The 19,283-nt window shown below is 41.6% G+C and overlaps 1 protein-coding gene across 3 annotated transcripts in view; it reads right to left on the reverse strand.

Moving 5' to 3' along the window:
- Positions 1 to 19,283, reverse strand: part of LOC124265225 (inositol polyphosphate-4-phosphatase type I A-like) — a 44,301-nt gene that overhangs the window by 16,498 nt on the left and 8,520 nt on the right. For 2 of the 3 annotated variants that reach the window (XM_046700018.1, XM_046700017.1), the window contains exons 5-13: positions 17,202 to 17,411; positions 16,264 to 16,299; positions 12,449 to 12,570; positions 11,960 to 12,076; positions 10,213 to 10,292; positions 7,025 to 7,115; positions 5,476 to 5,675; positions 4,790 to 4,847; positions 2,521 to 2,623 (exon numbers count right to left, since the gene is read on the reverse strand). In XM_046700018.1, the coding sequence (XP_046555974.1) occupies positions 2,521 to 2,623; positions 4,790 to 4,847; positions 5,476 to 5,675; positions 7,025 to 7,115; positions 10,213 to 10,292; positions 11,960 to 12,076; positions 12,449 to 12,570; positions 16,264 to 16,299; positions 17,202 to 17,411 (1,017 nt within the window). Of the gene's footprint in view, positions 1 to 2,520; positions 2,624 to 4,789; positions 4,848 to 5,475; positions 5,676 to 7,024; positions 7,116 to 10,212; positions 10,293 to 11,959; positions 12,077 to 12,448; positions 12,571 to 16,263; positions 16,300 to 16,743; positions 16,986 to 17,201; positions 17,412 to 19,283 lie in introns of those variants that run through there. The other variant, XM_046700019.1, reaches the window with a different exon arrangement.

The following is a 19,283-nucleotide window of genomic DNA, read 5'->3' on the forward strand; positions in this document are numbered from 1 at the left end:
TACCGTGTACCTCCCCAGTATAATTGCCCTAAAGGATTATCTTATCTTAGCTGATATCTCTATCCCCCAGGCCGACCCCAGGTTTTGCTTTTGAGACGACCCCTCCCATGTGTTTCTTTTTATAGTGGCAGTGAGACTCCATGGTAGTTACATCCTTAATAGTTTCAGCATAAAAGTTATTATTTTTTACGTCAGCTATCGTTTATATTGAATCTATGTCTAATTTCAAATTGGGCATTTAAAAAGTGTCCTTTATAATACAATATCGTCACACACTAATTTGCATAAAGCCATGGTCTGTTTCAAATAAGTCTTTTTGGACTTAGAAAAAACCTGCATTGCTAATTTCTGCACTAATTTCCCCTCAGTAAAGTCCTTTTTCTCCGTTTCCTATCTCTCTACCACTGAGACTGTGGTTAGGCCGAACTTAGTTTAACAGATATTTCACGCTTTCACATATCAACTACATAATTGTAGAGATAAATGAGAAAATACAGTTTTTTTCTATTTCCGACAGTACTTTAATCAGCAAGTTTTCATGTTAATTTCTACCACTGAATAGATGGATCTTAAGCATCTACATATATCTAATGCTATTAAAAACATAAATGCCATTAGTTAATACTTGTATACGAGGTTAAGCAAGATGGAACATCTTAAGCATATACATATATCTAATGCTATTAAAGACGATATATGCCACTAGTTACTACCTGTATATGCAGTTAGGTAGGAGATGTTTTGGGTGTATGTGGTCACCACACTCATGCAAAAGTCGGTCATTTCTTGGCGGCATTGCCCCAGTCAGTTGAAAGCTGGCGAGAGATACATACCAGTTAGAATCAGTCATTGCAAGCTCCATACACAGATGTTTCACACACAGGCAAGTGACCAAAACTTAATGGTTCATACTTCCATAACATATAACAAGGGATAGACAAATAGGTTTCTTTCCTATTTCAAATCTGTCTGTTTTAAAACAAAGCTTGGGGACGGAACATTTGCTATTTGGGGATGATGTTCTTTTAAAATGAAAATTGTCTTTGAAAATTCTTGAAAAAAATAATAATGTTTCAGACTACCATAAAAAAAATATTTTTTGCAATTTAGAAAAAAAAAAATGTCTAGACTCATTGTTTTAAATTAAACAAAATCTGGTTATTACCCTCATCCACACCTACTTACAAATTCCCAGCTCCCCCTCCCAAGAATATCAAATGGCCATTCCCTTATGTTTATATCAGATCAACAGACATAATTCCATATAGAAGTGAATTACACATAGTAACTTTTGTCACTCCACAAGTAATTTCTTATGTTATGGTTTTAAATCAATTCAAGTTTTGATCACTCCATATTGTATTCATGTTGAAAAGGCTTCATCAAGGCTTCAGATCTCTATCTAGAGGAGACAGAAACAGGTTAGTCAAGGAAAGAATGCCATGCTGATGTTGGGGACAGATGCAGATCGGTCTACGTCTCACGGCACAGGAGATGGACGACATGCTTCCTGCCACACAGCAGTAGACTCGCACAGCCATGCAGTTCAGGGAAAATGATTATCTTGCAAGATGTCAGCATTGAGATGAGTGAGTTTAAAGAATTTCCATATATAACAAAAAACACTCAAATTATTATCTGTTTCAAGAATCAAACGTTTGCAAACTTTGGACCATGCTATCATTATCAGTGACGAATCCAGAGGGGGGGTTGTGTTCCCCTTGAAAATGACTAAAGACCACATTGAATTTAATGTTCTGCAATGGCAGTACCAAGGTGGGTTGAACTCCCTGAACACACACACACACACACACACACACACTCTCTCTCTCTCTCTCTCTCTCTCTCTCTCTCTCTCTCTCTCTCTCTCTCTCTCTCTCTCTCTCTCTCTCTCTCTCTCTCTCTCTCTCTCTCTCTCTCTCTCTCTCTCTCTCTCTCTCTCTCTCTCTCTCTCTCTCTCTCTCTCTCTCTCTCTCTCTCCCTCCTCCCTCCCTCCCTCCTCCCACACACACACACACACACACACACACACACACACACACACACACACACACACACACACACACACACACACACACACACACACACACCTTTAAAATTTCTGGATCCGCCTATGATTATACCATATTAAGTCAGTGAATAAAATATGAAACATTTTAGACATCATGTGGAAACATATACATGTGTCACTTCCTTTCAAATCACTTCCTATAGTGGCCACATTCTGCACTAGATTCCTCAAAAGGGTTCTTATGTTGGGTGTATTCTATTGATAACATGGTGATTCATGTCTGAGGTGGAGCAGAACGAATACTGACTTCTGTAAATGTCTGATGGGGAATGCATTAGTATCATCATAATGTGAGGGTCTATGTTAGGACATATACATCTGTTTATAGTGATAACAGTTCCATGCATGTCAGGGTTAACTATTTGTATGTACACACGTGTGTCTATCTGTACAAGGGTTATCTATTTGTATGTACACACATGTATATATGTGTACGAGTGCACAAGAACCTTTGTAATCAGTGATGGAGTCCAGCATGTCGGTGTAGCAGGCTACAGTGGCTGCAGATAGTGTGATCCACATCACCTGCTCTCCTTCTATCTCAGGCACAAGCTGAAACATACACACATACATCCCTGACACATGCTGCCTCCATCTTGCCCAGCTCCCCTGAAACTCAGACCTGATGTAGCGAGTGAGTAAGTGAGTGAGTGAGTGAGTGAGTTAATTTTACACCACACTCAGCAATATTCCAGCTATATGGCGGTGGTCTGTAAATACTCAAGTCTGGACCAGACAATCCAGTGATCAACAGCATGAACATTGATCTATGCAATTGGGATACGATGACATGTGTCAACCCAGTCAGCGAGCCTGACCACCTGATCCTGTTAGTTGCCTCATACGATAAGCATGGGCTACTGAAGATCATTTCTAACACGGACCTTCACGGGTCACCTGATGTAGACAAGCAAGTAATGGATTAGTGGAACACACGTGTAAACAGTGTTTGCCCTTTACCCTGAAAAGCTGCAGGCCCTTAAAAAGTTGTGGGTCCTGATCAGAATGTGTAGAACCTATATTTTAATATGGAATTAATGGGGTTTTTTTTATTGGGGATGAGAAAGCTGTCAGCCATAAGGACCGGTACAAAACAAAAGCTGTGGGTCCGAGTGGTTTTCAGTCGGCTTTGGGCCTTAGGACCAACGTTAATGTCGAACACTAGCGCTGTGTGTAAACATGATTTCCGATGCTCTGCTGCACCGATGATGTCGCTGTCGATGTAACCAACCTTGGACAGAGCTGACCTGTGAGTATTGCTGCCATTATGATGACCATGCTACAAGACAGTACTTCTAATCATTCAGCTTTGTGTGTCCCCCGCTGTGATATTGCTGGAATATTGCTAAAATGGCGTAAAACCCAACTCGCTCACTCATCACGCTTTGTTTTAAGCTGTGTAGCACCACACTCAGTAATATTCCAGCAATATGATGGCAGTGTATAAATAATGAATCTGGACCAGACAATCCGGTGATTGAAATCATGAGCATTGATCTACACTATTGGAATGTGATGACATACATCAACCATGCCCGGAAACCTGACCTTTATGACAGGCCTGGGTTCCTGAAGATCAATTCGAACCCAGATCTTCACGTGTCAGCCTGTGATTGTGAATCAAATAATGAATAAGGAGATTAATATAGGTTGACTAAATTTCTGTGTTCACCCTACAAAAGATTTCTAAAAATGGATAATCTACTCGATATCTGTATCAACCCGCTACATACTGAAACACAGTGTAATGACGATGTTACAAAATTCTCATCATCAGAAACAAGAATACAAACTGGCCACATTCACATGATATGCCATGAACAGCTGACTGACATTCACCCTCTGATATGATTCTAGTGCAGAGAGACATGTTGCAGTGATGGTGATGGTGCTACAATACAATCACTGCAGCCTGGCCAAACCAATGAAGCTGTGATAAGAATAGAAATGTGGACATTCTCATGCTGGTTACTAATAACTGTGTATAGGACTAGTCCGACCACATTTTACAGTTGAGAAGTTCAATATGTCAATCAATCAATGTCAATCAAATACATGACCATTATTTTTAATTGTTGGATCAAGGATCAGCTGACCCCATTTTCTTCAAAATTCGAAAATATGATGATCCAAATTATTTTTTGCCAACACATCTTACACCTAAAGTTAAATCAACATTACTTTTAAACAAATACAAATCTGACACAGATTTATTTTTTCAAATTGTTTACCCTCCTTAAACTTCAGACTTTGACAGAAACAATCCTTGATAAAACAAATAGAAACATAATGGCAGGGCTCCAGATAAGTTTTCAACATCAGGAGTATGTACTCCTTATTTTTTCAATATAGGAGTACTGGAAAAGTACATTTAGAGTACTGAATGGAATTTCATGGAGTATCAGTAATCTTGTGTTTTGTTTCAACATTGCTAGTCTTAAACAGGTCAATAAACAATAAAACAATACTTTTTCAGATAAATACGTCTGTAAATGATTCTAATACTGTACACCATTGCCGTGGTGCATATCTGCTACGTTTTCTAAATTATTTCCTTCCGTATCGTGCATATTTTTTATCCGTACATACGCCGATACGGCCCTTATCTGAAGCCCTGAATAATGGCATGGAGAATACATTTTGAAAAATGTCCTGGTTCTGGACATAACCAACTCATAAGCAACTCATCAGTTTACGAGCCTCGAGATAAACCCTCACCTCTCCCAGGTCCTGCAGCAGGGATATCCGCTGCTTCTCTTCATCAATCCATAGTTTCCTAGATGAAACATGATCAGCATTATGATGTGTAAACTAATAGCTGACATAGCTTGTACATGAGAATAGACCCCCATTATGCATACACATGACTATAGTCCGCATGCAGTGAAAACGTACTGATGAATTTCACTTTAAACAATAAAGTAAATCGAATGAAGTGAAATTAAGATTGCGAATCCTCATAATTTTACCTTGCCTATTAAACATTGAAATCTCAGAATTTTATTCAACTTAGGATAAAAGTTGTTTAACAAACAATCATAGTTTCAAACCGATGTTATTTGTTTTTATTACAAGGGGGTATGCACATTAAATGAAACACAGAGAACAAGTAGGGTTGGTCTAAGTTAACGCTCATCACGTACCGTACGTGCATTTATATCACTGTTCCAACTACTGCGTTTACCCCTTGTAATACAAACCAATAATAGCAATTTGAATCTATGATCATTTGGTAAACAAGAGTACGAGAGACTTTAATGTCAAGCCAATGTTCTTGTAACCTTCTAGAGAAGATATATCACTCACACGACAATGATTACATGAGAAAGACTGTTGATGAGTCCCATATGATGATTGTATCATATCCACTTCAAACATCAAACCTAAACCTTGGTATAACTCACAGCAGCTTGGCAGGGATGTCCAGTGTCCATTTACTCTCGGCCATATTTTCCTGCACCTGGAGAACATGGCTGTCATTGTTGGTGGCAAATCGGAATGTCTTACTGATGACATTGTCGAAGTAGGTCTTCAGGTTGTCCTTGTGTCTGGAGAGGGACTTGGGTCTGGAGCGGAGGTTCTGGGCTGCACCACTTTCAGATCCCTGCAAAATACAGCACTACTTCAGCAGAATGGATCTGTGATGCCTGTTTTTGCTACTTCAGGGAGATGGGTGGTGGAGTGACTCAGCATGCAAAATAGTCAGCCTGAGCAAGTGAACATTTGGAAAATGGGTGAGTATCTGGTGGTGAGGAGGTGGAGTGAGTGAGTGAGTGAGTGAGTGAGTGAGTGAGTGAGTGAGTGAGTGAGTGAGTGAGTGAGTGAGTGAGTGAGTGAGTGAGTGAGTGAGTGAGTGAGTGAGTGAGTGAGTGAGTGAGTGAGTGAGTGAGTGAGTGAGTGAGTGAGTGAGTGAGTGAGTGAGTGAGTGAGTGAGTGAGTGAGTGAGTGAGTGATACCTAGCTTTATGCCGCTTTTAGCCATATTCCTGCATTATCACGACAGGTGACACCAAAAATGGGAATCACACATTGTACCCATGTGGGGAGTCCAACAGGTGTTCGACATGCTGAGCTACCACACCACCCCCTCTTGAAAACCACAATGAAACAACGCTTCACAGCATACAGTGACACCTGTACCCAGACTATTTAGAGCAACTGCCCTTTCATAAAGCTCATGCCACAGGTCACAGCTCCCTATTGTCCAAGACAGCTGACAACCTTGTATGAAGTTCAACTTACAACTAGCTGAGAAACAGCTGACCCTTCTCAGAACTTGAAATATACTTGTCCCAGCTAAATTATTTTCTTTATCACTTTCATTCTCTATCTCATTTCAACTATCATACAATTGTATAGAAAAATACAAAGTAGGTCTTTGGCGGTTTTCCATTAGTATGCAATTCCAGAACCAAATTGATTATACACACAAAAACATTTGAATCCAGGAAACAGTAAATCAGTCAAAATATTTTCCAACGTTAATATAATGGTATCCCAAAGACAACACATAAACATAAATGTCACTACATTTGGAATCAGAAGGGACAACTCTAAATTCTAGCAATGTCCGCTAACACAAAGAGGGTAATGAAGGTGTCACAAGCTGGGAATTAGCTAGCTGCACCCCTAGGACATGGAGGAGAATATCACAACCTCCTGTATCACATGACTCCTAAGTGGTACAGGTCTGTATGCAGTGACCACACGATAATATACTGTTTGATACATAGTTCCTAAAAACCCACTTATGACAAAGAAGAGACATCTTGTGGATAATTGTCAGGCAACACTATCACTTTGTTGCAATGAAGAGCTCATTATTATTGTCAGGCAACACTATCACATATACCAATAATAAACTAGAAAGCTATTTCCAAATGTAAAAGAAATGTCTTCACATATATATTTCTGCAGGGTTATTTTGACAACAAGAACAGGATGAATCTCGTACCTTCTCCCGCTGTATGTCCACCAGTGAGGTGTTGTCATCATTGATCCACGCCATCACCGTGATCTTCCCTCCATCTTTCATCTCATTGGTCCTGCAACAGACAGCTTCATCACAAACAACATGACAGTTTGAGGTTCACATGGTTCTTTCAGCCTGTATTCCACCTCCATTACAGTTCCTTGTGAACAACATGACAGCCTGCAATATATCATGTCCAGTGGTCAGACGCCATATAGCTGGAATATTGCTGAGTGCGGCGTAAAACTAAACTCACTCCAGTGGTCAGAAAGATGTCATGTCCTTCTTGTCTGTGATAGAAAGCAACTGTTATACAAATGATGGGATGTTGCCACAATTATTAGAGTCACAAATCAGACACACTAACATGACTGTATAGTTCTCCAACAAAGTTAATCAATATCTCTTCAAAGAGTAACTCATTTCATTTGTTCATAGCAGATCAATATTTGATTGATTTGCCAGGTAGATCAAAGCATTCAAGGAAATCTCAGAACAAAGCTGAGGCAGAAACAACAGTAACCTAAGCATCAGTACCACAGTTGATACCTCAGGCTGGCCCAGCAGAGCATACCCTACACCCATACAGCATTCATTGTCAATACTATGTATACCTCAGGCTGGCCCAGCAGAGCATACCCTATACCCATACAGCATTCATTGTCAGTACTATGTATACCTCAGGTTGGCCCAGCAAAGCATACCCTATACCCATACAGCATTCATTGTCAATACTATGTATACCTCAGGTTGGCCCAGCAAAGCATACCCTATACCCATACAGCATTCATTGTCAATACTATGTATACCTCAGGTTGGCCCAGCAAAGCATACCCTATACCCATACAGCATTCATTGTCAGTACTATGTATACCTCAGGTTGGCCCAGCAAAGCATACCCTATACCCATACAGCATTCATTTGTCACCTCAGGTTACTACCCTGTATACAGCCTCAGGTTGGCCCAGGCTGGCCCAGCAAGCATACCCTATACCCATACAGCATTCATTGTCAGTACTATGTATACCTCAGGTTGGCTCCAGCAAAGCATACCCTACACCCATACAGCATTCATTCATACTATGTATACCTCAGGCTGGCCCAGCAAAGCATACTATGTACAGCATACCAATACTATGTATACCTCAGGTTGGCCCAGCAAAGCATACCCTATACCCATACAGCATGTCATTGTCAGTACTATGTATACCTCCCTGGCCCAGCATACAGCATACCCTATACCCATACAGCATTACAGCATTGCACTGTCAGTACTATGTATACCTCAGGTTGGCCCAGCAAAGCATACCCTATACCCATACAGCATTCAGGTTGGCCCAGCAGAGCATTGTCAGTACTATATGTATACCTCAGGCTGGCCCAGCAAAGCATACCCTATACCCATACAGCATTCATTGTCAGTACTATGTATACCTCAGGCTGGCCCAGCAAAGCATACCCTATACCCATACAGCATTCGTTGTCAGTACTATGTATACCTCAGGCTGGCCCAGCAAAGCATACCCTATACCCATACAGCATGCACTGTCAATACTATGTATACTAAACACCAGATTCAGTCAACGAGTTGAAGTGTATACTCAGGCTGGCCCAGGTACCAAATACCCAACAGCATGCACTGTCATACTATGTATCCTCCACCCTACCCGCGGTGCCAAACACAACTATATCCCCCACCACACTATATCCCCCACCGTCCTCCCCAGTACCAAACATATATTGTCTTACCAAACATCAATGCTGCATGTCAATAGCATCCACTGACAGGTAGTGTACACAAACACATTGGTGTGTTGTAAATAATAAAATGAAACAAATAGATCACACTCATTTTACACTCGTATATAAATTTGGATACAAGTCTTAACTATTTATCTATTGTTGATAGATATATTGTTTCTGTAGTGTATTCAGTGGGTGGCTTATACTCTTATACTCTTATACTCTCAGATTCCAGTGTATGATGGTTTATAGTTGATGTTACACTTAGCATATTCCAAGCTGCTGAATTTCTAAAAGTCAAATTGTTAACATTCAAGTATATATGTGCACATTATTACTTTGAAAAAGGTTCTGCCAATCTGCACCCCTGTGTGAGATGTCTGTTCTGACTTCCTCTAGACTCTGACAGAGATACTAGTGTGTTCTGACTTCCTCTAGACTCTGACAGAGATACTAGTGTGTTCTGACTTCCTCTAGACTCTGACAGAGATACTAGTGTGTTCTGACTTCCTCTAGACTCTGACAGAGATACTAGTGTGTTCTGACTTCCTCCTAGACTCTAGACTCTGACAGAGATACTAGTGTGTTCTGACTTCCTCTAGACTCTGACAGAGATACTAGTGTGTTCTGACTTCCTCTAGACTCTGACAGAGATACTAGTGTGTTCTGACTTCCTCTAGACTCTGACAGAGATACTAGTGTGTTCTGACTTCCTCTAGACTCTGACAGAGATACTAGTGTGTTCTGACTAGACTCCTCTAGACTCTGACAGAGATACTAGTGTGTTCTGACTTCCTCTAGACTCTGACAGAGATACTAGTGTGTGTAGACTCCTCTGACTTCCTGACTCCTCTAGACTCTGACAGAGATACTAGTGTGTTCTGACTTCCTCTAGACTCTGACAGAGACTAGTGTGTTCTGACTTCCTCTAGACTCTGACAGAGATACTAGTGTCCTCTGACTTCCTCTGACAGAGATACTAGTGTGTTCTCCTCTAGACTTCCTCTAGACTCTGACAGAGATACTAGTGTGTTCTGACTTCCTCTAGACTCTGACAGAGATACTAGTGTGTTCTGACTTCCTCTAGACTCTGACAGAGATACTAGTGTGTTCTGACTTCCTCTAGACTCTGACAGAGATACTAGTGTGTTCTGACTTCCTCTAGACTCTGACAGAGATACTAGTGTGTTCTGACTTCCTCTAGACTCTGACAGAGATACTAGTGTGTTCTGACTTCCTCTAGACTCTGACAGAGATACTAGTGTGTTCTGACTTCCTCTAGACTCTGACAGAGATAGTGTGTCTGACTTCCTCTAGACTTGACAGAGATACTGTGTGTTCTGACTTACTCTAGACTCTGACAGAGATACTAGTGTGTTCTGACTTCCTCTAGACTCTGACAGAGATACTAGTGTGTTCTGACTTACTGTAGACTCTGTGTGAGGCTCATCTTGGGTGCCATCAGTACATCTTGCAGGGAGAACACTGTCTGACCCAGCTGTGACATCTGCAACAAACCAACTGTGTTAACACAAACAGTATCCACACCACGCTTACTTTTCACAGACCGCCTCCGTGGTGTAGTGGTTAGAGCGTCTGCCCTGAGAGCGGAAGGTCGCGGGTTCGATCCCCGACCAGCGTCAAACCAAAAGATGTTAAAATATGGTAGTTTTTGCATTGGTACTTGTTGGTCCCTGCCTGGCGCTCAGCATTAATGGGTACAACAAGGACTGGTCAGCTCGGAGTCAGTATAATGTGTCTGAGTGGGGTATTCATGCTTCACTGCGGCATGGTATCTCAGTGGGCTAGCACTATAAAACCAGCTTAAGTCTGGGCTAGTACAAGCAGCTGCACATACACATACACACGCATGCACGTCGTCATATGAGCGAAATATTCTCAAGCACGACGTAAAACCCAATTTCACCTCACTTTTCACACCTGTCTGCAAACTTCATACCATGCTTTCGTTTTTAGTTACCACTTGGTTATGCATGAATAATGTTCACTCATAATGACTTCTAGAATGGCTTATGGACTGGTCAGATAAATATTGAGACAAGGTAGGGAAGCTGGGAATGCTGATGAGAGTGGGTAAGAAATGAAAGATCATCACAAATTTGACACTCTGAAAACAGTGATGAAATATATGTCATGTTTCTTGCAAAACTTACTGAATCTCTGATAACCAAAGAACAACACTGTCTGAATGTAATTTGTGATCACTTGGTTCTTTCCTACTTGACTCTCCTCCACAAGTGGCTGAGTGGTAAGCAGGTTCACAGCTTGGCTTTTAGAGTGAGTGAGTGAGTGAGTGAGTATGGTTTTATGCCGCTTTTAGCAATATTCCAGCAACATCACGGCCGGGGACACCAAAAATTGGCTTCACACATTGTACCCATGTGGGGATTCGAACCCGGGTCTTCGGCGTGACGAGTGGACGCTTTAACCACTAGGCTACCCCACCACCCCCTTGGCTTTTAGAGCAGGTGATTATGAGGTAAACTGATCTCAGTCCAGTAGGTGGTCTGTTAGCCACATTACTGACTGACTAACTGAGTTTGGTTTTACGCCACTTTTAGCAATATTCCAGCAACATCACGGCGGGGGACACCAAAAATTGGCTTCACACATTGTACCCATTTGGGGTTTCGAACCCAGGTCTTCGGCATGACGAGACAACGCTTTAACCATTAGGCTACCCCACCGCCCGTTAGCCACATTAAACTGATCTACACACATTAAATGTCTTCTGCTTGTGAGTCACACCAAACTGATCACCACATACTGTATGTCATCTGCTCGTGAGTCACACCAAACTGATCACCCCATACTGCATGTCATCTGCTCGTGAGTCACACCAAACTGATCACCCCATACTGTATGTCATCTGCTCGTGAGTCACACCAAACTGATCACCCCATACTGTATGTCATCTGCTCGTGAGTCACACCAAACTGATCACCACATACTGTATGTCATCTGCTCGTGAGTCACACCAAACTGATCACCCCATACTGTATGTCATCTGCTCGTGAGTCACACCAAACTGATCACCACATACTGTATGTCATCTGCTCGTGAGTCACACCAAACTGATCACCACATACTGTATGTCATCTGCTGGCTAGTCCAGCTACAGGAGGAGCATCATCACAGCTTGTCAACACTTACAGTGCCAGTCATCCTCTCCACAACATGGTAGATGGTCAGCCTGACTCGAGTACCTGTCTCTACACCCTCACTCCCACCAAAACCAATCGTCCTCAGAAACTGGGGGTTGTAGCATTTCTGTACATAAGAAAAATATATACATACATGCATCAGTAAAGATGAAACTGTCCACAGAATTTACAGTTTAAGAGTATACAGAGCCTCTGGGTAAGATAGATCTCCATTAGTGGAGAACAGTTTGGTGAAAAGTTCGTGAACAATGTTTTCTGCCGACTCAGCATTACTCAAGAAGCATCACAATACTTCTTAATAATGGCTTATAGAAAGAACAATTCTTAGAGTTGATGGCTCATCTATTCAATTACTCCTGGTTTCGCTTGACTATTACGACAAGCATTTGGCACAGCAGACTCAAGGGGTAATGGAATAGAGTTAATGTGGCACAGACTCCCATATGTAGTGAGTGACATATAGAGTTGAGGAACCTACCTCTACCACCTCTGTGTGGTTGTGTTTGACCCACAGTTGCTGTACTGGGGGAGTCATGGTGTGCACCACAACCAGAGGGTTGGGGGGCTGTCCACTGCTGTCTGTAGGCAGGTCAGTACAGGCTGCAAAAGGACGGTACACATCAACTACATGCATCAACGTTGTAGTGGTCAGTACAACCCCATCACATCGGTAGCAATCAGTATAGTAGCTGTTTAGGAATCTATATCTTCATCTGCAGAGGTCATCATCATCTCCTTGTACACCTAAAGTATGAGTCAGAGTGAGACCTGCACTGGTCAGAGTGAGACCTGCACGGCCTTTCACAAAATACAGCTCCTTCCAGACATCATAATCTATTTGATTATCCCTATTGACCAATCATGTCTTTAGTTTTCAGGTTTTTGAGTGCATGAACTTCACAGCTGGGAATACTCAGATCAGACTCTTCGGTGAGGTTAGCAAACCCTTTGTGATCATGATGCCTCTCAAACCAAACTTGTGGCACCATAGAAGCTGGTGTGAAGCCACTGTGGAACATATGGGTAAGAATCTTAGATAAGAATACTAAAAGTCCTGGAAATAAATATCAAGTGGAATGTATCTTTACAAACATATATGAGGTTACCTAGTCTGAATCTAATTTGTGAAAATGCTCTGGGCTACAAACAAAATATGTTAAATAGATGCTTGTTTGCAAAAAAGGTTTTGGGTGAGTCTCAGTTGTCCTCTCTGATGATGGAATACAACTCCATAACATGGCAAGTTTCTGTCAACATATCACTAATTAAATAGTAGTCTTGTCGCGGTTCTACATATACTGAGGGAAAGAAATAAGGGATCACCACTTCATCGCAGTGTTCCTTTACGTATTCTCAGATTATCACCCACAATGCAAAGCTGCAGAAGAAACCTGGAAAAGAATAAAGGAGCACTTCCCTTATTGTTTCCCTCAGTATATATGTACAGCACACAAGAGCATCATCAGGAAAACATGGCAGGTTTCCATGAATGTATCACAGTCAGTGAGTGAGTTTGGTTTACACTGCCTGTAGCAATATTTCAGCAATCAGCGGGGGACACCAGAAATGAGCTTCTCACATTGTACCCATGTGGGGAATCCAATCTGGGTCTTTGGCGTGACGAGCGGACGCTTTAACTGCTAGGCCATGCCACTACCCCGAATGTATGACTGAGCACATTGCAGCTGTGGTGACAAATTGTAGTCTTATAGCCCTAAACATGAACAATTCTACAAATAACAGCAGCAAGAACGATTGTCATCACACTCTCCCTCCACAACCTGCTGGAAGAGTCATTCAGTGTTGATGTGTGGGAAAACTTATGTATGTGGAAAAACGACACATTATCATTTTCTTGAAAGCAGATGAAACCCAGTCCATAAAATGGCTACCAGAATGGCATAAACACCAAGTCATTCACAGTGTGTGATCACTGATGTGGAAGGAACAAACACATGGTTCAGCTTTGTTTCACTACATCCATCATACAAAGATAACTTACACCATTTCAGTTTCAGTGGGGCTGTGGGGTAGCCTAATGGTTAAAGCGTTGACTCGTCACGCCGAAGACCCGGGTTCGAATCCCCACATGGGTACAATGTGTGAAGCCCATTTCTGGTGTCCCCCGCCGTGATGTTGCTGGAATATTGCTAAAAGCGGCGTAAAACCAAACTCAGTCAGTCAGTCAGTTTCAGTGAATTTCTAGATATCTACTTCCAAATTTGCTCAAGTCAGTAAATGCTCTAAATGAAGTATTTCAAGATATGAAAACCTGATACGCTAGTGGATTTTCTTGGTGAAGATGAAGGTGGCTGAACATGAAAAATATATATTTGTCAAATGGTTTGTGTAAAAATATCCTTTTCCTGTTAAGAAATTCTACAAGTTCAACATGATATAGATGCTGTATCCAATTAACACCATATATGGTATGTGACAAAAACCAGAAAGACACCAGCAACTTTTTAATTATGTTTATTTTCAGAAAACATGCAATTACTGGAACATGCTCAAGTTTAACAAAAAGGAATAACTGTAAATAACAACTAGGGAAATACCCAAAATGATATAGACAGAATAAAGGAGCCATAAATATTTGATACAAATGCTGAAATATGTATGCAAAAATCTTAACTTCTTTCAGAACATACACCAACATCCAAAAATACAAGTTTAGAAAACATAAAAGACAAAAAAAGAGAACAAGAGCATGGTCCCCACACAAAGTCTTCAGCGTAATATACAGAAACTTTAACCACTAGGCTACCCCACTTTATTAAGATTCTTGTGTGAGGTAATCCCAAAGTCATGCATTGCCAAGCCATAAACAGTCCTGATATAACATGTAGTACACAAGCACCTGCATGGTGCAGACTAACCAAGAACCACATTCAAAGTGGATGAATGATTTTAGATTCTACACAAAAACAGATACTCTGAACCCTCAACCAATGAAAAAAAGACGTTTAGCCCAATTGAGGAAATACAACAAAATATGAAAATCAAATTTTAAGAAAAAGATCAACATTTATTTCAAAATTAACATAAAAGATATATATATTAAACCATAATCAATGAAAGTTCATCCTGTGTCCATAAAAGCCAAACAATTACCACTGTGTACTGAAAACTGTTCCATTTCACCAGACCATTATAGAAATACCTTTAACCCTAACAGAGCTGAGATGAAACTTTCTCATCACAAGTAAAGTGTACCCAACAGCTAATATCTGGGGTGTGAATGTGGATCTAACAGATTGAGATGGAAATCATGAATCTGATTGTTCATGAGCACCTGAGAACCCTACATATGAGTAGGGGTAATTTTTCACATCACTGAGATACCATTTCCTTCCTTCCAGATTTATATTGTGGGGAAAGGCAGTTCATAAAACATCAACTTTTCCCCAGATAGCCAACGTCCGAATGCTATCTGGGTCTTTGCTCCATGATTTTGTATAAGATTGACAAAGTGTCCTAATAAAATGAAATTACTCTTATATGTTCTCAGCACCAGTTATCTCCCTTTCCATCACAAGCACACATAAAATCTATGACTAGGGATGAGACACATTTTCTTGTTGTCTGCCTCTGATAATTTTAGTCAGACTTGTGTATGATGTTCTAACTAATTTCCAACAACAATAAAAAACACATTTGAATTTCTTCAATAAAATATTGCTCTTAACATACTTTCTGGTTTTTTCCCCACACAATAGATTTGTTTTGTACCTGTCTATTGGTGTTATTGGTCAAGACGATTAAATCTGCTATCTGTGTCTAAGAGATGAAACTCTGCACAGCCAATTGTGCTGACTCAGTTATTTGGGCCACCTGCACCCTAATTACTATGCAGAAAAATAATGAATGGTTCTGTAGAGTGTCTTTATCTTTTAGTTTGTTACACAAGACAGATGTTTGTTGTTTACAAGACTTTAAATGAAACCTCCACTTGTTATGAAATATGGATTATCTCCCCTTCCACACTTTCATCATTAGCATGACATCATGAGAAGTTCTCTTGATGATCATGGGTTCGAATTATTGTTTCATTCTGGTTCACACTTCAGTCAACAGTGTAAAAAAAGCCATTTTCATGTTAGTTTACATGACCATGTGCCGTAAACAGCTCGTCAGGAACACAAGTGGTATTCTGGATCAAGCATTTCATTTACAAACAAGACAGCTCCACAATGGAGACCAACAACAAGCGATACTGTGCTACTGAACACAACATAAAGCATAAAGCCATTGTTCATCACAATATGACACACAGACAACATTAGGACTTACAAAGGGATATTTCCAGCATAGCCTCTTCACTGGGCTCTACAACAAAAACAAGATCAAAAATGAAAATTTACATTTTTGATACGCAAAAAGAAAATTGAAATGTTTCTGACACTCTGTAACCCTGGTAACAGCAACGCTGGTAATGTATATCAGGCAGTGGGTCTTAAAGATTGTGATTTTAAGCTTTTCTAAATTTAGTAATCGAAATACTTTCATGTAACTGTTTGGGTACCAAAAGAAAAGGGTCCAGTTTGCATTCTTAATTTGATATCAACATACACATTTTTCCTTATGTTTTCTGGTAGCTGTATTTCATTGATGACACCACTGGTGCTAGGGCTTCACTTAACATTGCAATTATGTAGCATTATTCATACTCACTTTCACCCACTACAATATGTTATCTGTCATAAAACAGGAAAATGTGATGTTTGCTTCAAACAAAATTCTGCATAGAAGACAGCATCATCTGGTAACTACCTCCCTGAGATTCATAGTCCAGAGTTGCATGTTGGTGAGAAGGCATCTTGTACCTACCTCCCTGAGATTCATAGTCCAGAGTTACATGTTGGTGAGAAGGCATCTTGTACCTACCTCCCTGAGATTCATAGTCCAGAGTTACATGCTGGTGAGAAGGCATCTTGTACCTACCTCCCTGAGATTCATAGTCCAGAGTTGCATGTTGGTGAGAAGGCATCTTGTACCTACCTCCCTGAGATTCATAGTCCAGAGTTACATGCTGGTGAGAAGGCATCTTGTACCTACCTACCCCTGAGATTCATAGTCCAGAGTTACATGCTGGTGAGAAGGCATCTTGTACCTACCTCCCTGAGATTCATAGTCCAGAGTTACATGCTGGTGAGAAGGCATCTTGTACCTACCTCCCTGAGATTCATAGTCCAGAGTTGCATGTTGGTGAGAAGGCATCTTGTACCTACCTCCCTGAGATTCATAGTCCAGAGTTGCATGTTGGTGAGAAGGCAGCTGAATGGGGTCTCTGCCAGTCTTAGCCTGCAGCTGTTCACGGAGACTCTGCAGCTGCATGTTGAGACACTCGTAGCTTGCGATATGCAGAGCCTGGATCCAGCCGTCTCGCTCCTCCTCCGAGGAACATGCAAAGTAATATGGGTGGTCCTCCCCCTCGTACACTGCAACAGTTCAAATATCAAGGTCATGTTAGCAGTCTCAAATGTGACTGCAAGACTTAGAATAGTGTCCAACCAAGTTCAAATCTCATAAAAGTTGTTATGCATAACGACTAAACTTATTTGAAATAAAAGATGGGATGCACTATTTGTTTTAGTGTAAAAGTGATAGATGCGTGTTGGTGGTGGTGGTTTGTCAGTGTAGGAATGCAGTGATTGTTTCTTGCTGGGGGTGGGGGTGGGGGTGGGGGGTGGTGTCAGTTTAGGGATGCAGTGATTGTTTCTAGCTGTTTTGTGTGTGTGTGTCAGGGGGTCACTGTCGGAATGCAGTGATTGTTTCTTGCTGGGGTTGGGGTGTGTGGTGTGTCAGAGTAGGAATGCAGTGATTGTTTCTTGCTGGAGAGGGTCAGTTTAGGGATGCAGTGATTGTTTCTTGCTGGAGGGTCAGTGTAGGAATGCAGTGATTGTTTCTTGCTGGGGGTTGGGGTGTGTGGTGTGTCAGAGTAGGAATGCAGTGATTGTTTCTTGCTGGAGGGTCAGTGTAGGAATGCAGTGATTGTTTCTTGCTGGAGGGGTCAGTGTAGGCATGCAGTGATTGTTTCTTGCTGGAGGGTCAGTGTAGGAATGCAGTGATTGTTTCTTGCTGGAGGGGTCAGTGTAGGAATGCAGTGATTGTTTCTTGCTGGAGGGTCAGTGTAGGAATGCAGTGATTGTTTCTTGCTGGAGGGTCAGTGTAGGAATGCAGTGATTGTTTCTTGCTGGAGGGTCAGTGTAGGGATGCAGTGATTGTTTCTTGCTGGAGGGGTCAGTGTAGGAATGCAGTGATTGTTTCTTGCTGGGGTTGGGGTGTGTGTGGTGTGTCAGAGTAGGAATGCAGTGATTGTTTCTTGCTGGAGGGGTCAGTGTAGGAATGCAGTGATTGTTTCTTGCTGGAGGGGTCAGTGCAGGAATGCAGTGATTGTTTCTTGCTGGAGGGTCAGTGTAGGGATGCAGTGATTGTTTCTTGCTGGAGGGTCAGTGTAGGAATGCAGTGATTGTTTCTTGCTGGAGGGGTCAGTGTAGGAATGCAGTGATTGTTTCTTGCTGGAGGGGTCAGTGTAGGAATGCAGTGATTGTTTCTTGCTGGAGGGTCAGTGTAGGAATGCAGTGATTGTTTCTTGCTGGAGGGTCAGTGTAGGAATGCAGTGATTGTTTCTTGCTGGAGGGTCAGTGTAGGAATGCAGTGATTGTTTCTTGCTGGAGGGTCAGTGTAGAAATGCAGTGATTGTTTCTTGCTGGAGGGTCAGTGTAGGAATGCAGTGATTGTTTCTTGCTGGAGGGTCAGTGTAGGAATGCAGTGATTGTTTCTTGCTGGGGTTGGGGTGTGTGGTGTGTCAGAGTAGGAATGCAGTGATTGTTTCTTGCTGGAGGGTCAGTGTAGGAATGCAGTGATTGTTTCTTGCTGGAGGGGTCAGTGTAGGGATGCAGTGATTGTTTCTTGCTGGAGGGGTCAGTGTAGGAATGCAGTGATTGTTTCTTGCTGGAGGGTCAGTGTAGGAATGCAGTGATTGTTTCTTGCTGGGGGTCAGTGTAGGGATGCAGTGATTGTTTCTTGCTGGAGGGTCAGTGTAGGAATGCAGTGATTGTTTCTTGCTGGAGGGTCAGGTGTAGGAATGCAGTGATTGTTTCTTGCTGGAGGGTCAGTGTAGGGATGCAGTGATTGTTTCTTGCTGGAGGGTCAGTGTAGGGATGCAGTGATTGTTTCTTGCTGGAGGGTCAGTGTAGGAATGCAGTGATTGTTTCTTGCTGGAGGGTCAGTGTAGGAATGCAGTGATTGTTTCTTGCTGGGAGGGTCAGTGTAGGAATGCAGTGATTGTTTCTTGCTGGAGGGGTCAG

The sequence above is a fragment of the Haliotis rubra genome, unplaced genomic scaffold, assembly GCF_003918875.1.
Source record: "Haliotis rubra isolate DU_JTF1 unplaced genomic scaffold, ASM391887v1 Scf968, whole genome shotgun sequence".
Lineage (NCBI taxonomy): Eukaryota > Metazoa > Mollusca > Gastropoda > Lepetellida > Haliotidae > Haliotis > Haliotis rubra.